We start from the raw sequence: 20487 nt of genomic DNA, 5'->3' as shown, positions 1-20487 counted from the left end.
ACTAGATGGAGCATCAGACTTAGAGGTCCGAGTTTCAGCTCTGCAGAGGCCCTCCTCTAAGGTTTTAACTTTGAGTAATTCCAAACTCTTGCCTTTGTACTCTTAGCCCGAGGAGTTATAGATGCTTCTTGCTGTGTATTGCTGCCTCCATGATATCTTAGTTTTCTTTTTACCCTTACAGTTATCTAGTTAACAATTTATTCCTAGTTAACTATTCTAACCATTCTTTATATTAAATTCTCTCTGTCAGTGACTGATGTGGTTTCTCTCTCATTGCCTGGACCCTGACTGATACAGAAATTGGTACTAGGAGTGGCCCCAGGAAAAAGACCCCAAAAGGTGGGATTAGGAAATCAGCTTGGCTGTGTCATTGGGTTTGAATGTGCTGAGCTCCTTGCCAATGTGAATGTGATCCATAGCATGCTGTGGCATCATAATTAATGAAATCATCGCCTGTGGTTATTTGTGATGAAGTGCCAACCAAAGCAAGTGTCTTGGGGGCCCAAATGGTGGTTGCACTAACTGTTATGGCAGTGATAATGACTATAGGGACTATGATATGGGACCGATTCTTCCAGTTGCATCATGGGCCTTGCAGGAAAAAAAAAAAAAAATTACCAGCTCAGGTCTTTAAACTCTCAGCTGAACTCATGGTCAGAGAACTGTAGGACTTCTCTGATAGCCATAAAAGAATCACTTATTTCCTGTAGCCACCAGACTGATTTGCTACAAATAAAACATGAAAATTGTGCATATTGCAGAATTCCATCAGCTGAATTCAGTTTAACTAAGTCTTTCCTGTGATTCAGAAGGAGTAGGACCCTGAAACTTGGAATGAAGACATCTGATTTGACTCAGACAAATGTGAAAATCTTAGATTTATCTTTCTCTTTGAGCTTCTCTTGCTAGTAGAAGCATCTTGTTGACTTGTGTCTCAGGAAACCAGGCTTCCCTTGCTTGAAAATCTTGTAATAACTTCTGGGGCAGGATATATACCTTGCAAAGATATGCCATTCTCCCCAAGATCCACCCAAGCCACCCCTTGTTGCCACCAGACACACAACTAGGATGCAATCTCAGCATTCTCCAAGGAGGCAAGTACAAAATCTGACTCAGAAGGAAATAACTTATACATCACAATCATTTCAAGATTTTGCTGACATATAGACAGAAGTCTGGGGAATACACATGGGAGTGGATTCTTAGAATGTTAGACCTATAAGGATGAAATATAACACAAGACTGAGCCAAATGTATTGATGTGTATGCATTTGTCAGAGATTCTGAATTTGAGGTGTTACCTCACATAGCTGCAAGTGGCTCTAATGGCTTACTTGGTTGGTTGACTGAAAATCTGACTTAATGTTACTTCTGTTATTTTATTTTATTTATTTATTTATTTTTGAGATAGCGTCTTGCTCTGATGCCTGGGCTGGTACAATTTCAGCTCACTGCAGCCTCAACTTCCCAGGCTCAAGCAAGCCTCCTGCCTCAGCCTTCTGAGTAGTTGGGACTACAGGCGTGTGCCACCACGCCCAGCTAATTTTTTTTTGGATAGAGTTTCGCTCTTGTCGCCCAGGCTGGAGTGCAGTGGCGCAATCTCAGCTCACTGCAACCTCCACCTCCCAGGTTTAAGCAATTCTCCTGCCTCAGCCTCCCAAGTAGCTAGGATTACAGGCATGCACCATCACACCTGGCTAATTTTTGTATTATTAGGAGAGACGGGATTTCACCAGGTTGGCCAGGCTGGTCTCAAACTCCTGACCTCTGGTGATCCACCCGCCTTGGCCTCTCAAAGTGCTGGATTACAGGCGTGAGCCACTGCGCCCAGCCACACTCAGCTAATTTTTGTCTTTTCTGTAGAGACGGGATTTTGCCATGTTGCCTGGGCTGGTCTCAAACTCCTGGGCTCAGGCGATCCACCTGCCTCAGCCTCTCAAAGTTCTGGGATTACAGGTGTGAGCCACTGTGCCCAGCTGGTACCTGTTTAATGAGGCTAAGATGGGAAGAATTCACTGGAGAGGACAAAATTCAAAGGACCAGAGAGAAAAGAATGTTGTAATAAATTTATCATATGTGAACTTTGTGTCCTCTCTGTCTCTCAAGAAGGCCCAGAGGACACTCTGTTCACCACAGCATTGAGAAGTGTATTGGTGAAGGGAGCATCTGCATTCTCAGAAAGCTCTGTGGGAACTCTCCTCTGTGATTCAAGAATGATAGTTGGAAATTCTGCCATTGAGATGGGCTCCCTAGTTTCAGTGGAGACGAGAGGATCTCAGAGTATCAGAGGCCAAGTAGTAGTGCTTAACCGACAAAGACAAGGTAGATGCATTTGCCATCAAGAGCAGTAGAGTCTTTGTGAGAATCTAGTGGCTAGAAATATGATTTGAATCACCAACAATGGGGAGGCATGGCCTCTTATCCAAATTTTAGACCTAAGTCAGTTAACAGAGCCCCTTGATTGAAAGGGAGGCCAAGTCCCCTTAAGAAAGGACCCGGCAACGCTGCCGAAATATATATGGTAAATTTTCCCTCAAATTTTCTTCATAACATCTATAACCCTTTACTAGAGCAACTGTGTGGTGGGGAAGAGGAAATATCCAGACCTTTAGAGGATTACTAAATATTGGCTCTGAACTGATGCTAATTCCTGGGGACCCAAAATGCCACTGTGGCCTACCAGTTAAAGTATGGGCTCTTGGTGGCCTCTTTGGACATATCTTGGGGTTATCTCCCAAGTTCCTGAATTTATAAGTGGAATTGACATATTTCACAACTAACATGGGTTCAGTTGGCTCTCTGACCCATAGAGTAAGGGCCCTTATGGTGGGAAAGGCCAAGTAGATGCCTCTGGGCCTTCCCCGTCTCTATGAAGACAGCAAACTAGAAGTAAACTGCATACCTGGGTGTTGTGAATTGAACTGTGACCGCCCCGCACACCCCCTACAAATCCATATGTTGAAGCCCTAAACCTCCAATGTGACTGTATCTAGAGATAGGGCCTACCCTAAAAGAGGCCAGGCGTGGTGCCTCACCCCTGTAATCACAGCCCTTTGGGAGGCCGGGGTGGGTGGATCACTTGAGGTCAGGAGCTCAAGACCAGCCTGACCAACATGGTGAAATCCTGTCTCTACTAAAAAAAATATAAAATTAAGGCCGGGCGTGGTGGCTCACGCCTGTAATCCCAGCACTTTGGGAGGCCGAGGTGGGCAGATCATGAGGTCAGCAGATCGAGACCATCCTGGCTAACAGGGTGAAACCCCGTTTCTATTAAAAATACAAAAAAATAGCCGGGCGTGGTGGCACGCACCTGTAGTCCCAACTACTCGGGAGGCTGAGGCAGGAGAATCGCTTGAACCCAGGAGGCAGAGGTTGCAGTGAACCAAGATCGCACCACTGCACTCCAGCCTAGGCGACAGAGCAAGTCTCCGTCTCAAAAAAAAAAAAAAATTATATATATATATAAATAGCCGGGCATGGTGGCACATGCATGTAATCCCAGCTACTTGGGAGGCTGAGGCAGGAGAATCACTTGAACCCAGGAGGCAAAGGTTGCAGTGAGCTGAGATTGCACCATTGCACTCCAGCTTGGGCAACAAGAGTGAAACTCTGTCTCAAAAAAAAGAAAAACAAGAAGAGGGAGAAACACTTGGAGTATTTGTGCACAGAAAAAAGGCCATGTGAAAACAGAGTAAGAAGGCTGTCATCTGCAAGCCATAGAGAGGTCTCACCGTAAACCAACCCTGCTGGCATCTTGATCTTGGACTTCCAGCCTCTAGAACTGTGACAAAATAAATTTCTGTTCTTCACAGCACCCAGCCTGTGGCATTCTGTTCTGGCAGTCCTAGCTGACTAATACGTTGGAGGAGTTGCAGATATTAGTGTCACCATCAAAGACTTGAAAGATGCTAAGGTGATGCATTCTGTCATTTTCCTATTTAACACACATGTTTGGCCAATAAATAAGGCAACTGGATCTTGGAGAATGAAAGTAGTCCCAGGTACTCAGGAGGCTGAGGCAGGAGGATTGCTTGAGTTCAGGAGTTCTGAGCTATACTGCACTATTCTGATTGGGTGTCTGCACTAAGTTTGGCATCAATATGGTGATCTCCTGGGAGCGAGGGGCCGCCATTTTGCCTAAGGAGGGGTGAACCAGCCCAAGTCAGAAATAGAGCAGGTCAAAACTCCTGTGATGATCAATACTGAGATAGCACCTGTGAATAGCCACTGCATTTGGGCCTGGGCAACATAGTAAGACCCTGGTGCTTGTCATAAAAAAAAAAAAGGTGGCCAGGCACAGTGACTCATACCTGTAATCCAGCACTTTGGGAGGCTGAGGCAGGAGGATCACTTTAGCCCAGGAGTTCAAGACCACCCTGGGCAACATAGGGAGATCCTGTCTCTACAAAAAATTTAAAAAGTAGTCAGGCATCCTAGTACACACCTGTAGTCCCAGCTACTTGGGAGGCTAAGGTGGGAAGATTGTTTGAGCCCAGGAGGTTGAGGCTACACATTGATCCATGTTCGCACCACTGCACTCCAGCCTGGGCAACAGAGTAAGACTCTGTCTCCAAAAAAAAAAAGTATAGTAAATTTTATCAAATAATAACTCCAATTACAGCTGCTGTTCCAGTTGTAGCAGTGCACCTGGCATTTGGTGTTCAGCTGTTGACCTGGCACACGATTTTTTTCCTCCATATAGTTTGTAAGAAATACCAGGAGCCACCAGGCATGGTGGCTCATTCCTGTAATCCCAACACTTTGGAGGCCAAGGCGGGCGGATCACCTGAGGTCAGGAGTTCGAGACCAGCCTGACCAACATGGAGAAACCCCATCTCTACTAAAACTACAAAATTAGCCAGGAGAGGTGGCTCAGGCCTGTAATCCCAGCTACTCAGGAGGCTGAGGCAGGAGAATCGTTTGAACCTGGGAGGCGGAGGTTGCGGTGAGCCGAGATTGCGCCATTGCACTCCAGCCTGGGCGACAAGAGTGAAACTCCATCTCAAAAAAAAAAAAAAAAAAGAAAGAAGGCCAGGCGCGGTGGCTCACACCTGTAATCCCAGCACTTTGGGAGGCTGAGGCGGGCGAATCACAAGGTCAGGAGTTCGAGACCAGTCTGGCCAACATGGTGAAACGCCGTCTCTACTAAAAATACAAAAAAATTAGCTGGGTGTGGTGGCAGGTGCCTGTAATCCTAGCTACTCAGGAGGCTGAGGCAGGAAAATCGCTTGAACCCAGGAGGTGGAGGTTGCAGTGAGCTGAGATCGCGCCACTGCACTCCAGCCTGGGTGACAGTGCGGCGAGACTCCATCTCAAAAAAAGGAAGAAAGAAAGAGAGAGAGAGCGAGAGAGAGAGAGGGAAGGAAGGAAGGAAAGAAAGGAAGGAAGAAAGAGAGAGAAGGAGGGAGGGAGGGAGGGAGAGAGAGAGAAAGGAAAGAAAGGAAGGAAGGGGAGGGGAGGGGAGGGAAGGGAAGACCAGAAGCCATTTGCTTTTACATTTTAGAGCCCAAAGTACACTTGCATAGTCTTGCCTCAAGTTTGTGTCAACTTCTTGGTTCTCTGTCATGATGTAGTCCACAGAGACCTTGATTATCTTGACCTAGCACGTAACAAAGAAGTAGAAAGTACTTTTAGATGCCTTAGTAAAACGTGAAATAAAGGATGGGAGGGAAATACCACAAAAACTCTTGGGCCTGGTACTTCAGAGAACTATCTGGTGGTCCAAAATTCTGTAAATCGGCTGGGCACGGTGGCTCAAACCTGTAATCCCAGCACTTTGGGAGCCCAAGGCAGGCGGATCACTTGAGGTCAGGAGTTAGAGACCAGCCTGGCCAACATGGTGAAACTCCGTCTCTACTAAAAATACAAAAATTAGCTGGGCGTGATGGCGCACGCCTGTAGTCCTAGCTACTTGGAAGGCTGAGGCTCTTGCTTGAACCTGGGAGGCAGAGGTTGCAGTGATCCGAGATCGCGCCACTGCCCTCCAGCCTGGCAACAGAGCAAGACTCTGCCTCCAGAAAAAAATAATAATAATAATTATAGGCCAGGCATGTTGGTTCATGCCTGTAATCCCAGCACTTTGGGAGGCCAAGGTGGGTGAGTTGCTTGAGCCCAGGAGTTCAAGACCAGCCTGGACAACATGGTGAAACCCCATCTCTACCAAAAAAAAAATTTTTAATTATAAAATAAATATAAATATATTTATAAATAATTTGTAGTTATACATACACATATATAAATATATAAATAAATACATGTATATAATTTTCTCTTCTCCTTCCTTTTACTATTTTATGCAAATTTTGTTTAACTTTACAATTCAGTTTTAAGTAATAGCATTTCCAGACAGGAATGCGACTGATTTTGAGGAGTTACTAACATATCCCAGAGATAGACAAAATGACTGTTAAGAGTCCGCATTTCTGGCCAGGTGCGGTGGCTCATGCCTGTAGTCCTAGCACTTTGGGAGGCTGAGGCGGGCAGATTGCCTGAGCTCAGGAGTTCATGACCAGCCTGGGCAACATGGCAAAACCCTGTCTCTACTAAATATATAAAAAATTGGCTGGGTGAGGTGGCTCACACCTGTAATCCTAGCACTTTGGGAGGCTGAGGTGGGCAGATCAGTTGAGGTTAGGAGTTCCAGACCAGCCTGACCAACATGCTGAAACCCTGTCTCTACTAAAAATACAAAAATTTGCTGGGCATGGTGGTGGACGCCTGTAATCCCAGCTGCTCGGGAGGCTGAGGGAAGAGAATTGCTTGAGCCCAGGAGGTAGAAGTTGCAGTGAGCCAAGATCGTGCCACTGCACTCTAGCCTGGGCAACAGAGCAAGACTTATCTCAAAAAAAAAAAAAAAAGGCCGGATGGTGGCTCATGCCTGTAATCCCAGCACTTGGAGGCCGAGGCGGGCAGATCATGAGGTCAGGAGTTTGAGACCAACGTGACCAACATGGAGAAACCCCATCTCTACTAATAATACAAAAATTAGCTGGGTGTGGTGGCACGTGCCTGTAGTCCCAGCTACTCAGGAGGCTGAGGCAGAAGAATCACTTGAACCCGGGAGGTGGAGGTTGCAGTGAGTCAAGATCGGGCCACTGTACTCCAGCCTGGGTGACAGAGCAAGACTCTGGCTAAAAAAAAAAAAAAAAGCCGAGCATGGTGGCATGTGCTTGTAGTCCCAGCTTTTTGGGAGGCTGAGGCAGGAGAATCGCTTCAACCTGGGATGCAGAGGTTGCAGTGAGCCGAGATCATGCCACTGCACTCCAAGCCTGAGTGACAGAGCAAGACTCTGTCTCCAAAAAACAAAAAAAAGATTCCACATTTCTTCATTTTGGTGGAGTGGGTGAAAATGTACTTATACAAAAGATAGTTGTATAGTTGCACTTTGTTAGGTGGAAGACTAGAGTTGCCTTGTTATACGGAGGTTCAAAACTGTAGAGGCAGGCCAGGAGCGGTGGCTCACTCCTGTAGTCCCAGTACTTTGGGAGGCCAAGGTGGGCGGATCATGAGGTTAGGAGTTCAAGACCAGCCTGGCCAACATGATGAAACCCCATCTCTACTAAAAATACAAAAATTAGCTGGGCTTGGTGGTGGGCACCAGCTGCTCGGGAGGCTGAGGCAGGAGAATCGATTGAGCCCAGGAGGCAGAGGTTGCAGTGAGCCAAGATCGCGCCATTGCACTCCAGCCTGGGAGATACGTCAAGACTCAGTTTAAAATAATAATAATAATAATGTAGAGGCAAGTGCATATGGATACTGAGTAGCCGGAGAGGTAGACTGTGCCCAATATTATTACCTGAGCTCCAAACCAGCCTGTCTATACTCAGCTTTGAGTTACTGAGGCTGGAGCTCTGCAAGACACGCTTCTGCTTTACCAGCTAGATCTATGTTTGGCTCTGCTAATAGGGGGCACTAGAGGGAGACCACAGAGCTGGAAAGGAAGAAGAGATTGCCTCCTTCTATTACTTTCAGTTCCTATGAGTGAACCTAACAGTGCTCCTTCATCCCTGACAGAAGTAGTACTTTTCTGCAGTAGAGCCAATTTTAGTTTGCAGGTATTTCTGATTGCAGAACCAAGTTTATCATGCCTCACCTCAAAGACACCAGCATTGCTGTATGCAATGGTGTGCACCTGTAGAACCAGCCACTCAGGAAGCTAAGGGGGAAGGATAGCTTGAGCCCAGGAGTTCAAAGCTGGTAGTGTGCTAAGGTCATGCCTATAAATAGCCACTGCCCTCTAGGTTGGGCAACATAGCAAGACCCCACCTCTTTAAAAAATAAACAAAAACCATAATCTGGTTGGCACTCTTCCTCTTCCTTAGTTTCTGCTCTAAGCTTCTAATTTGTAATAATTCCAACCTATTTTCTTTGTTCCCTCAGCCAAGGAGTTCATAGCTGCTTCCTGCTGTTACTGCCTCTGTGATACTGTAACCTTTCAGTTATCCTGGGCTCAAGTGATCTTCCCACATCAGCCTCCTGAACAGCTGGGACTACAGATGCACACCACCAGGCCTGGATAATTTTTTTTTTGAGATGGAGTCTCACTCTGTCGCCCAGGCTGGAGTGCAGTGGCGCGATCTCGGCTCACTGCAAGTTCCACCTCCCGGGTTCACGCCATTCTTCTGCCTCAGCCTCCCGAGTAGCTGGGACTACAGGAGCCCGCCACCACGCCCGACTATTTTTTTGTATTTTTAGTAGAGACAGGGTTTCACTATGTTAGCCAGGATGGTCTTGATCTCCTGACCTCTTGATCCGCCTGTCTCGGCCTCCCAAAGTGCTGGGATTACAGGCGTGAGCCACCGCACCCAGCCCAGGTCTGTATAATTTTTAAATTTTTTTGTAGAGACATAGTATCCCTATGTTGCCCAGGCTAGTCTTGAACCCCTGGATTCAAGCAATACTCCCACCTTGGCCTTCCAAAGTGGTGGGATTACAGCATGAGCCACCGCGCCCAGCCCTTACTTTTTATATAAATTGACAATTATTTATTTATAATTTTATTTTGCTCAAGGAACTCAGTTCAAGTATTTCTTTTCTTTTTTTTTTTGAGACAAGGTCTCACTCTGTCGCCAAGGCTAGAGTGCAGTGGTGTGATCATGGCTCACTGCAACGTCCACCCCGCCAGGCTCAAGCCATCCCTCTGCCTCAGCCTCCTGAGTAACTGGGACCACAGGCACACACCACCATGTTCAGCTAATTTTTTTTTTGTAGTTTTTTAAATAGAGATAGGATTTCACCATGTTGTCCAGGCTGCAAATAATTCTTTTTTTTTTTGAGACAGAGTCTCACTCTGTTGCCCAGGCTGGAGTGCAGTGGCGTGATCTCAGCTCACCACAACCTCTGCCTCCAGGGTTCAAGCAATTCTCCTGCCTCAGCCTCCCGAGTAGCTGGGACTACAGGCGTGTGCCACCATGCCCGGCTAATTTTTGTATTTTTGGTAGAGACAGGGTTTCACTACATTGGCCACGCTGGTCTCGAACTCCTGACCTTGTGATCCTCCCGCCTTGGCCTCCCAAAAATGTTGGGATTACAAGAGTGAGCCACTGTGCCTGGCCAATTCTTTATATTAAATTATTTCTGTTCAAACAACTGGGATGGTTTCTGTCTCCTGACTAGAGTCTGACTGATTCAGACCCCAACAGTGGCCAACCATATCCTACTCTGATTCTTTCCAACTCCTTCCCTTACAGTTGCAGGGTGAGTGGGCATAGCATTTACCTTCCACATTATTGAAGATGACAATTTCACCAGATATTTTGCTACAGCTTAATAAAGATCTCCAGCCATCCAGCCTGGTTTACCTAATCCAGTATATGGCACTGAATTAAAGATCAGGCAGTAATCCACTGCCTGGCCATTAATTCAGTGCCATATATTTTTGTTTTTATTATATCAACATCCCACTCCTGATACAACTTTCTGTATTAATAAGGATCAGTTAATTGCTGTAATAAACAACCTCTCAAACTCATTGGCTTATACAACAAAACTGTATTTCTTGCTCACTTCAGTGTTTAATATGTTAGTCATAGTAGAGGAAAGTTCTGCTCTGCACAATTCTGCAGGGACCCAAGTTCCTTCCATCTTGTGGCTCCACCCTCTTCTAGATTCTCAGAAGCTCCTCTACTCTGCTAGCAGATAGGAAGGAGAGCAAGGATCAGCACCTGGGAGTTTTGTGGGCCATCCTGGGAGTAGTACCTGTCACTTCCACTAGCTAGAATTCATTCGCATGGCCACATCTGTCTGTTAAAGAAGCCGGGAACTCTAGGTATTGGTGAGAACAAGTTTATACTACATTAAATGGCTCATTGGTGACATTTAAGATAAGTTTTAGGGGACTGATGTAGACAGGGGCCAAACTGTAAAAAGTTAGGAAATCATAGGGGATGAGGGATTTTGCCATGATGCCCAGGCTGATCTCGAACTCCTGAGCTGAAGCCATCTGCCTGCCTCAGCTTCCCAAAGTGCTGGGATGGCAGGCATACGCCACCATGCCCAGCCTGGTAGCAACTCTTTAGTATGATCCTAATGATAATGGGAAAGATAAACCTGAACTAAGGTGAGAAGGTAGCCAACCATGGGAAGCTCCATTGGGTTTTTTAGGGTTTTCTTTTCTTTTTTTCTTGAGACGAAGTCTTGCTCTGTCACTCAGGCTAGAGTGCAATGGCACGATCTCGGCTCACTGCAACCTCTGCCTCCCAGGTTCAAGCAATTCTCCTGCCTCAGCCTCCCGAGTAGCTGGGATTACAGGCGCATGCCACCATGCCCAGCTAATTTTTTGTGTTTTTTTTTAGTAGAGATGAGGTTTCACCATGTTGGCCAGTCTGGTCTCGAACTTCTGACCTTGTGATCCACCTGCCTCGGCTTCCCAAAGTGCTGGGATGTGAGCCACCATGCCCGGCCTTTTTTTTCTTTTTCTTTTTTTTTTTTTTAGACAGAGTCTTGCTCTGTTACCAGGCTGAAGTGCAGTGGCGTAATCACAGCTCACTGCAGCCTTGACTTCCTGGACTCAGGCAAACCTCCCACCTCAGCCTTCCAAGTAGCTGGAACTACAGGTGCATGCCACCATGTCCAGCTAAATTTTAATTATTTTTGTAGAGATGGCATCTCTCAATGTTGCTGAGGCTGGTCTTGAACTCCTGGGTTCAAGCAATCCTCCTGCCTTGGCCTCCCAAAATGCTGACATTATAGATGTGAGCACTGCGCCCAGCCTTGCTTTTTAATTGATACAGAATTGAGCATGTGTTTGCAGTATCAATGAACAGGAAGAGAGATAGGACATGAGTTTGGAGTTCTATTGGGCTTAAATAAATAAATAAAATGGAGTTCCATCAACCTTACTTAAAAAAAAAAAAAAAAAAGAGGCCAGGTGCAGTGGCTCACACCTGTAATCTCAACCCTTTGGGAGGCCGAGGCAGGCGGATCACCTGAGGTCAGGAGTTCCAGACCAACCTGACCAACATGGTGAAACCCTGACTCTACTAAAAATACAAAAATTAGCCGGGCATGGTGGCACATGCCTCTAATCCCAGCTACTTGGGAGGCTGAGGCAGGAGAATCACTTGAACCCAGGAGGCAGAGGTTGCAGTGAGCCAAGATCATGCCATTGCACTCCAGCCTGGGTGACAAGAGCGAAACTCCATCTCAAAAAAATAAAAAATAAAATAAGGATATGAGTGGAGGGTTGGCCATGGACAGAAGGAGGCCTACATCTTCTAAGATAAGAAGAAAGGACAGATGCAAATAAAGAGAAATTATGAGATAGAGAGGAGGTAAACTGAAAATCAAGTAGGATTGCTTTGGTTTCTATAAAGTGATGAGAAAAAAGAAAAGGTTTCAGGTTGCAAGAGGACCCAGTTAAGGTGGGACAACAGGAATCTGTACGGGAACCAGTATGTCTAGTTTTGTGACTTTGTTCCACAGCCAAGGAGCAAAAAGGGAGGAAGCTCACCATGTGGTTCGCTCAAGGTGGCGCTCATCATATTGAGAGCCTGTGGCACCAAAGGCTCAAATAATTGGCACATATATCAATTATTGATCCTTAAGGTCACTGTTGTTGGCTTCCTACTCCTCCCCATTGTATATTTTTACTTCCTTTTTTACTTTCTCCTAGTCTCTAGTTCTCTTTTTCCTTACACTTTTCCTTAGGTTTTACAGTAACTACAGTGTGACAGACATACCTTAAGCTGACCCCCAATGAGTCCTGCCTCCTGGTATTTATGCCTTGTGTGATTCCCTTTTCTTGAGTGCAGATGGCTCCTGTGCCTTGCTTTTAACCATAGGAGATGGCAATGATGATGGGATGTCACTCTGTCACATATATAGTAAGTTATATAAAACTCTATCTTCATAGTCTGGAGCTACAGACCCTCATTGTCAGTTTCAAGAAACTAAGTGGCTATGTAGGAGAAACCTGCATGGCAAGGAAATGTGATAATCTCTAGGAACTGCAGGTGGCTTTTGGATCCTGAGAGAGGCCTCCAGCGGACACCCAGCAAAAATCCCAGGCCCTCCTCAGTTACACAGTCACAAGGAAATTAATTCTGCCAATAACCCAAATGGGCTTGCAAGTGGATTCTTCCCTGGCTGAGTCTCCAGATGAGAATGCAGCCTGATTGCAGCCTTGTGAGACTAAGCAGAGGACCCAGCTAAGCTGTTCTCGGGCTCCTGACCTGGAACCTGTTAGATAATGTTTGTTTTGTTTTGTTTTGTTTTGTTTTGAGACGGAGTCTCGCTCTGTCACCAGGCTGGAGTGCAATGGCACAATCTCGGTTCACTGCAACCTCCACCGCCCAGGTTCAAGCAATTCTCCTGCCTCAGCCTCCGGAGTAGCTGGGACTATAGACGCCGCGCCACCATGCCCAGCTAATTTTTTATTTTTAGTAGAGACGGGGTTTCACCATGTTGGCCAGGATGGTCTCTCTTGACCTTGTGATCCACCCACCTCGGCCTCCCAAAGTGCTGGGATTACAGGCGTGAGACACCGCGCCCGGCCGATAATGTTTGTTTTAAGCCTTAAATTTCTGGTAACTTGTTACACAGCAGTAGAAAATAAATACACCCAGAATTCCTGAAAAAACACTGGGGCCCTCAGGCATGACCCCTCTACATTATGTGCTACCTAGGAAAATCTGGGCCTGGGCCCAGGACACAGAACTTGGTGAACGAGGCCAGAGGGTGTGCCACACACCTCCAGTGGGCACTCTGGACTTAAAGGTAGAAGAGGTCCTGGCTTTCAAAGCAAATCGTGTGCCCCACCTCCCCGCGCCTGCCTGCCTCTGCAAATGCCTGTCAGTTCGGCCCTCAGAGATGGGCGAAGCCTGGGGAATTATAGACTGCCAGAAGTAGATCACGAAGTCCACCACCTGAATCTCGGCGTTTGGCACCGTGCCTGGTACACAGTGGACGCCCAACAAACGGCTTGCTTGCAGAACAGAAAGAGCCCTCGAGTGCGCGTCTGCTGGCCCCCTCTTTGTGCAGAAGGGAAAAGGGAGACTGGGAGCGCCAGGGACCTGCGGGTCCCCGCCGCGGGTCAGGGCTGGGCCTCCGGCCAAGCGCCATCCCGGGCCCAGGCGGAGGGGGCGCTGCGGCGGGAGGCCGCGGCGGGCGGTGGCGGCGGGCCGGGGGCGGAGCGGCGGCGGGGCCGCCCCAGTGAGTGAGCGAGTGAGCGCCGCGCGCGCCGCCGCTGCCACCTCCGCTGCTCGGCCAGGTCCCGGAGCGGCCCGGCCGGCCCGCGGGGCGCGGAGCCGAGGCCCGCGGCCGGCTGCATGAAGGACTGCGAGTACCAGCAGATCAGCCCCGGGGCCGCCCAGCTGCCCGCCTCCCCGGGGGCGCGCCGTCCCGGCCCCGCCGCGTCCCCGACCCCGGGCTCCGGGCCCGCGCCGCCCGCCACCCCCGCCCCGCCGCGCTGGAGCAGCAGCGGCAGCGGGAGCGGGAGCCTCGGCCGCCGCCCACGGCGCAAGTGGGAGGTGTTCCCGGGTCGCAATCGCTTCTACTGCGGCGGCCGCCTCATGCTGGCCGGCCACGGCGGCGTCTTTGCGCTCACGCTGCTGCTCATCCTCACCACCACCGGCCTCTTCTTCGTCTTCGAGTGAGTTCCGCTGCCGCGGCGCCGCCCCCTCCCAGCCCCCTGCCGCGCACCCCACCTTCCCAATCCCTGCTGGGCACTCCGTGCCTTCCCCTGCGCCTCCCTGGTCCTCATCCTCCCCGCCCCTTTGGGATCCTCCTTGGGCCTCTTGTCTGCACCCCTGGCCTCTGCGCACCCCCATCCCCGCCAGATGCCGCATCCTCCCTGGTCCATTTGGGTACCCCATCCGCGCTGGTGCCCTCCACCCTCCCAGCCGCTCCATTCTCCCTGGCTCTACCCTGGCACCTGTCTGCCTGCCACTGCCAGGAACACCACCCTCCATGCCTCTCCACGGCCCCCATCCTCGCTGCCCTCTCAGAACCTGCCCCAGGGCTCCTTGGACAGGCCCCTCCTGCTCACCCATCCCTGGACTATCTCTTGCCAACCCCCCAAGTTCTTTCTGACCCTTGTATCCCTTCCTGGCCACTTCTAGATCTTGTGTGTCCTTTGGCTGTGCACACCCACCATAAACATCCTAGTCATCCTCGCTGCCCTCTCCGGGTCCCTCCAGGGTCCCCTCCTTTTCTCTAGTCTCAGACACCAACCACGCTTTTACTTCCCCTCAGCCACGCACGCCCCAGGCCCCAAGGCATCTTTTCTCCAAATCTTTGGGCCTGTCGGGCCCCCTTTCCTTCTCCAGCACCTTCCTTAGGTTCTCCAGAGCTTCCTGTCCTTCCCTCAGTTCCGCTCCCAGGCCCCTGGCCCCCCTCCTGACCACCTGGCTTTCTTTCCCTGCTCAACATTCTGGAACTCCCTCTGGCCTGTTCCACATCATCAACAGCTGCAGTGCCTTGTTGTTTTTCAGGAAAGAGTTCGGAGTGCTTTCGTGTGACAGGTCTTATTTGCCCCCCTAGGTTTTTGACCTCTTCATATCCCCCAGTGACCCAGGATTGGCCCACACATAATCTCCATTTTATGGATGGAGGGTCGTATATTTGTATTAGAAGTTTTCCACCCACCTCTGAGCCACCTGCGCTGTGATTCCTTGCACACACACTCACACGCCAACCCACCCACCCTTGCTTCATAAGCCCTGCTGTCCCCTCCCAACTCCCCATCCTTTGTGGTTGTCCCTCTTAATTATACAGTGTAGTTAAGAACGCTAACAGACCTGGTTCAAATCCCAGCTCCACCACCCACTAATTGCGTGACCTCAGGGCAGTCACTTCGCCCCCCTCAGTGCCCCAGTTTCCTCATCAGTAAAATGGGATTTATAATAGTACCCACCCCGTAAGGTTGTCCTGAGGGTGGCATGAGGTCACACATGCAAGCTTTTAGCCCAGTAACAAGCACACGATGTTGGCTGCTATTAGTACTTGTGTTGTCTTTATCAAAAAACACTTCCCAAGGGCATGTGACCACGGTACGGCTATCATAGAGACACCCGCCCCCAGGTACCCTTTCTAGCTACCAGATCATGTATCTGCAACTTTGGGTTTCCCCTTGAAGCAAGGTAAAGACTTCCTATAAATTAGCTTCTCCTTTCACCCTTTAACCACACACTCTGCCCTTTTTTTCTGAGTAGGGTGGATAAAAAGTTCAGGGATGATTTACAAGCAGAAGCTCTGGGGGGCCCAGAGCTCAGCTCTGGGCTGAGTTTCAGATCCACTTCCCTGGGCTGGCCACGTGAGTGTTTTGGAAATGCCTTTTCCAGTATCCCCTGGGCTGCCCTCTCAGTCCCCACACCCAGGGCTGCAGCCAAGGCAGGGAGAAGCAGTACTTGCCGTGGTTGACCCACATGACCCTGCAGTGTGATATCTGGCCTAACTTCTGAACTAGAAGCCGGACCTTCTCTGGGTTGACCGGGTATCTTCACTGGTGACTGTTTTGTCCCCAGCAAGGGAGAAAGCAAGGAATTCTGGGTTTGGGGAGAGCTTGTGAACCATGTTGCGGTTTGTCCCTGCTTGTCCTCATTGGGGGCTGGTAGATTGGCAGAAGAGTTTGGGTTTGGGCTGAGAGCTCACCTGGGTCTGGACTGGATGCTCGCCATTGCTCTGGGAAAAGGTAAGGTGCTCTCTAAGCCTTTCCTGCTATGAATGGCTTTGCTTCTTTGTTTGGCTTGGTGGATTGTTGCACAGGCCTCCAGCAGGGCTCCCAACTTCTGCCTTATTTCTCGCCCCCACACAACAGCCAGAGTGCTCTTTTGATTCTAAGTCAGGCTTGAATCCTCCCTGGCCTCTGCCCCCTGCTGTCTTCTGTCCCTGTCTTCCCTCCAGGCATGTCATCCTCCGTGCACACTCCTACCTCTGGGCCAGTGCTTGGAATCCCCTTCTTGCAGGTGGCCTCATGGCTCACTCTCTCACATTAGGCCTCCCCTGTCCATCCGCACAGTATAGCAAACCACTCCCCTCAAGCACTTCTCCTCTCCCCTCATTTATCGCTCTCTGAAGCACTTGCCACCACCTGACATATTATGGTATACTTGTTAGTTTCTTGTCTTTGCCCATGAGAGCAGGACATTCTCCTCTGTTGCACCCTTAGTGCCTAGAACTCGCACCTGGTATGCAGTAGGTGCTCGATACTTATTGAATGAATGAGTTGACAGTGTATTTGAATTAATTGACAGTGTATTTGCTGGGAGGCTGGAAACCCTAGTTCTGTCATTGGCTGGCTAGATGACCTTGAACCTAGCTGTGGGCCTGGGAGAGCTGTTAGCCTCTGGCAAATCAGGAGGCTAGGACTTGGTGGTTCCTGCAGGCTCTACAAGTCTTAGATTTCAAGTCTTCTCTGTCCCCCCACACAAGTCTGATTGCATATGAACTGGATTCATCACCATGTGGGTGACACTGAGGGCCCACTGGTTCTGTTTGAGGGTCAGACCCAGAAACCATTGAGATGTATGGAGCAGAGCGTGGCCCACTGGGATCCCTTGGCCTTGGCAGTCTGCTCCTCAGGGGAAGGGCTTCTCTGAAGGCCAGAGCATCTGATGACGGAGACTTCAGAAGCAGCATGCAGGTGCCCACAGGTGTGTGCCTACTGTGCCACTCCTGGAAGCTTGGTTGATCTCAGGCCTCCCAGGGCCCCGTCATCTCCTTACCCGATCAGGTGCTACTCTGGCTATGGGGTGATGGTTAAAAGTATGAATCTCAAAGTCAGACCTGGCTTGGGTCCCACTTTAGCACTCCTGAGCCACATGACCTTGGGCAGGTTACTTAAGCTCTCTGAGTTCTAGTTTCTTCATCTGTAAAGTGAGGAGCATAACTTCACAGGGTCCCAGTGAGGATTTGATGAGAAAGTACACAGGAACTGCTTAGCCTGGTACCTGGCCCATAGTAACTATCTGTACTTTGGATGTTACTAACAGTAGTTTATTAATTGGGGCAGTGTCTGGCACATAGTAAGCCTTCAAAAGATGGTAGCTATTTTTCTGTCCCCTGGCAGCAGTTATTTACCAGGTACGTCCTTGGTGCCGGTGCTGTGCAGTGTGCTGGAAATATAAAGCTGAACAAGAGAACATAGTCTATACCCACAGAGGAGCTTATGTTTTTTTGTGTTTGTTTGTTGTTGTTGTTGTTGTTTTTGAGACAGAGTTTTGCTCTTGTTGCCTAGGCTGGAGTGCAATGGCACAATCTTGGCTCACTGCAACCTCTGCCTTTCTGGGTTCAAGTGATTCTCCTGTCTCAGCCTCCTGAGTAGCTGGGATTACAGACACATGCTACCACACCTGGCTAGTTTTTGTGTTTTTATTAGAGATGGGGTTTCATCATATTGGTCAGGCTGGTCTCGAACTCCTGACCTCAGGTATCTGCCCACCTCAGCCTCCCAAAGTGCTGGGATTACAGGCGTGAGCCACTGCGCCTGGCCAAGCTTATGTTTTAGTGAGAGAAAAATAGCCATCACGTAGACAAGTAGCTGAAATCTATACTAAATGTTATGCAGGAAAGAAAGAGCATTGAAGTTCGCTGTGTACAGAGTTGTCAGGGTAGGTCCTTCTGAGGAGGGAAGAGGAATCTGAGAAAAGGAACAGCAAGTGCAAAGGCCCTGAGGTAGGAGAGAGCCAGGCTTGTTCTAGGAACTGTCATGGGGCCATTCTGATGGGAGGAGCAGGAGCAAGAGGAGAGTTTTGTAGAATGAGGCTGAAGTCCTCAGTAGGGCCCAGATCATGCCTGGCCTAGAAGGCCATGGTAGGGAGTTTGGATTGTATTCAAACGATAATGGAAAGCAATTGGGAGGTTTTAAGCAGGGAAATGACATGATCTGATTGACGTTTCCAAAAGTGTCTCTGGTTTCTGGGTGGACAGTGAGGTGACAACAGAGAAGATTGGCCATAGAGAGAGAGAGCCCTGATAGCTTCACTATCATGAAGCCATTCTCCCACCAGTGTCCAGAACTTCTAGAATGTTCTAGCCGTAAGATGGAGGAGGGAGCTTGAAGAGGGCTGTGGTAGGCAGCCTGCCTGGGGGACAGAGGCACAACCATTCAGCAGGCACAGGCTGTTCTCTGAGGCAGCCAGGGTCAGGGGGCCTGAAAGCACTGCCCTGGGGATACCTGCCTCCCTTGGGTCACAGTGACAGTGGCTGGACCATGCAGTTCCCCCAGCCCTCTACTCATTCTTCAGGTTGGAGCTTAGGATTATCTCCTTCAGGTTGCCTTTCCTGACTGTGCTACTGCGTTCCCCTCCCCCACTACAGCACACATCACCCTGTGTGGCAATTCCCTGTTTACATGTCTGTTTTCCCCACTAGACCAAAAGCCACAAGGGGAAGGGACTCTTGTCTTATTCATCGTCATTATTCCTGCTGCTTATTGAAGGTGTTGCCTGCCACAGAGAAGACCTCAGTAAATATTTGTGGACTGAGTGAGTGAATGAATGAGTGAATGAACACTGCAGGATGGTTTGTCTCAGGTGACAGTCCACTTCACTAGTGTCTGCCTGAAGCTCTGTGTGTAGAGGGATTCTCTGGATGCAGGGGTTAGGAGTGCTGGGATCTATTGGACACGTCTGCCATGTGCTCTGGAGGAAAGTATATCACAAGGATCAATTAGTGATGTCTGTTCCCGGTACTTATTGGGGAGTGGCTGCACTCACCAAGGAGCTGTGCCTCTGCCTCAGAGCGAGGCTGTATTCAAGATTTTAGTGGTGTTTGCTGGAATGACAGCACCTGCCAGGTGCTGTAGCCCTGTGCCGCAGGGAGCCCTTGGAGTGTCTGCTGATCTCTCTCCATCTCTCGTTCTAGCTGTCCCTACCTGGCTCGCAAGCTGACCCTTGCCATCCCCATCATCGCTGCCATCCTCTTCTTCTTCGTCATGAGCTGCCTGCTGCAGACAAGCTTCACTGACCCTGGGATCCTGCCCCGGGCCACTGTCTGTGAAGCAGCCGCCCTGGAGAAACAGATCGGTGAGGTTTCTACTCCCAGCCGAAGCTGGGTCTCCATAGCTCCACATTCCCTGACTTGGGAGGAGGCCTGGTTTTCTCTTCCAAAACTATACTAGAAACTGGGGATGCAGTCGTCAGCAGGGCAGGCTGGAGCTGACACTGGCGCAGAGGGAGACAGATGATCAACAAGTGAGCAAATAAGTAAGCAAGAAATGCTGGCCAGCAAAGGCCCTGATGGCAGCCAGCGTGGAGCTGAGTAGTTCCTGGGGGCCAGGCACTGTTTTAAGCTCTTTATATGCATGATCTTATTTAATCCCCCAGTAATCCTATGAGGTAGGTATTGTTGTTATTCTCCTTTTACTGATTAATTAAATCAAGGTAAAAGAGGGTCCAAGATCACAAAGTAAGTAGAAGAGCTGACATGAGACCTCAGTCTAGAGCACCTGCTCTTAAACATTCATATATACTTATTCATTCACTCATCAAACACTTATTGACCCCCTGCTATGTGCCAGGCACTTTTCTAGATGCGATACAGCAGTGAACAAAACTGACAATAATCCCTGTCCTCATGGAGCTTGACAGTTGAGGAGGAGGAAAGAGACAATAAAAATATCTAGGATATCAGACAGAGAAGAAAGGAGGGAAGGAGGATGAAGGCTACAGGGAGGGTGTGTGATTTTACATAGGGTGGCCAGGGAACATCTTGTGAAGGAGGTGACATCTGAACAAAGAAGCACCGGCCTGAACAGATGAGGGCTTGACTGTGGGGTTATCTAGGGAAGAGCCCGGTAGGTACTGGGGAGTGGGCTAGTTTAGGTTAAGTGGTCAGGGGAGACCTCTAGGAGGAGGCAGCACTGGAGATGAGTGTGGTAGAAATACGGGGATCTGGGAACAGTAAGGCCAAAGCCCAGAGTGGCAAACAGCCTGGGCGTGTGTGAGGAACGGCAGTGGCTAGAAAGACTCTGTGCTCCCAGGCAACCCAGGTGGCCCTTGATTCCTTTCAGACTGCTGTGTGGGTTCCGGGGTGGCGGGGTACTGGGCC

The 20487-nt window shown here is 49.3% G+C and overlaps 2 protein-coding genes across 6 annotated transcripts in view; both read left to right on the top strand.

Annotated features, from left to right (window-relative positions):
- The window catches only part of PIGV (phosphatidylinositol glycan anchor biosynthesis class V), a 32298-nt gene extending 22713 nt beyond the window's left edge, over positions 1 to 9585 (top strand). For both annotated transcript variants that reach the window (XM_063667350.1, XM_054498974.2), the window contains exon 4: positions 8380 to 9585. In XM_063667350.1, coding sequence (XP_063523420.1) covers positions 8380 to 8394 — 15 coding nt within the window. In that variant the 3' untranslated portion in view covers positions 8395 to 9585. The remainder of the gene's footprint in view (positions 1 to 8379) is intronic.
- Positions 9586 to 13644: 4059 nt separating this feature from the next.
- The window catches only part of ZDHHC18 (zinc finger DHHC-type palmitoyltransferase 18), a 30610-nt gene continuing 23767 nt past the window's right edge, over positions 13645 to 20487 (top strand). For 3 of the 4 annotated variants that reach the window (XM_054498993.2, XM_054499011.2, XM_054499020.2), the window contains exons 1-2: positions 13645 to 14089; positions 19303 to 19463. In XM_054498993.2, the coding sequence (XP_054354968.1) occupies positions 13767 to 14089; positions 19303 to 19463 (484 nt within the window). In that variant the 5' untranslated portion in view covers positions 13645 to 13766. Of the gene's footprint in view, positions 14090 to 18942; positions 18972 to 19302; positions 19464 to 20487 lie in introns of those variants that run through there. The other variant, XM_054499028.2, reaches the window with a different exon arrangement.

This window comes from Pongo pygmaeus, chromosome 1 (genome assembly GCF_028885625.2).
Source record: "Pongo pygmaeus isolate AG05252 chromosome 1, NHGRI_mPonPyg2-v2.0_pri, whole genome shotgun sequence".
In the NCBI taxonomy this organism is placed as follows: domain Eukaryota; kingdom Metazoa; phylum Chordata; class Mammalia; order Primates; family Hominidae; genus Pongo; species Pongo pygmaeus.
This window is presented reverse-complemented; position numbering and strand designations above follow the sequence as displayed.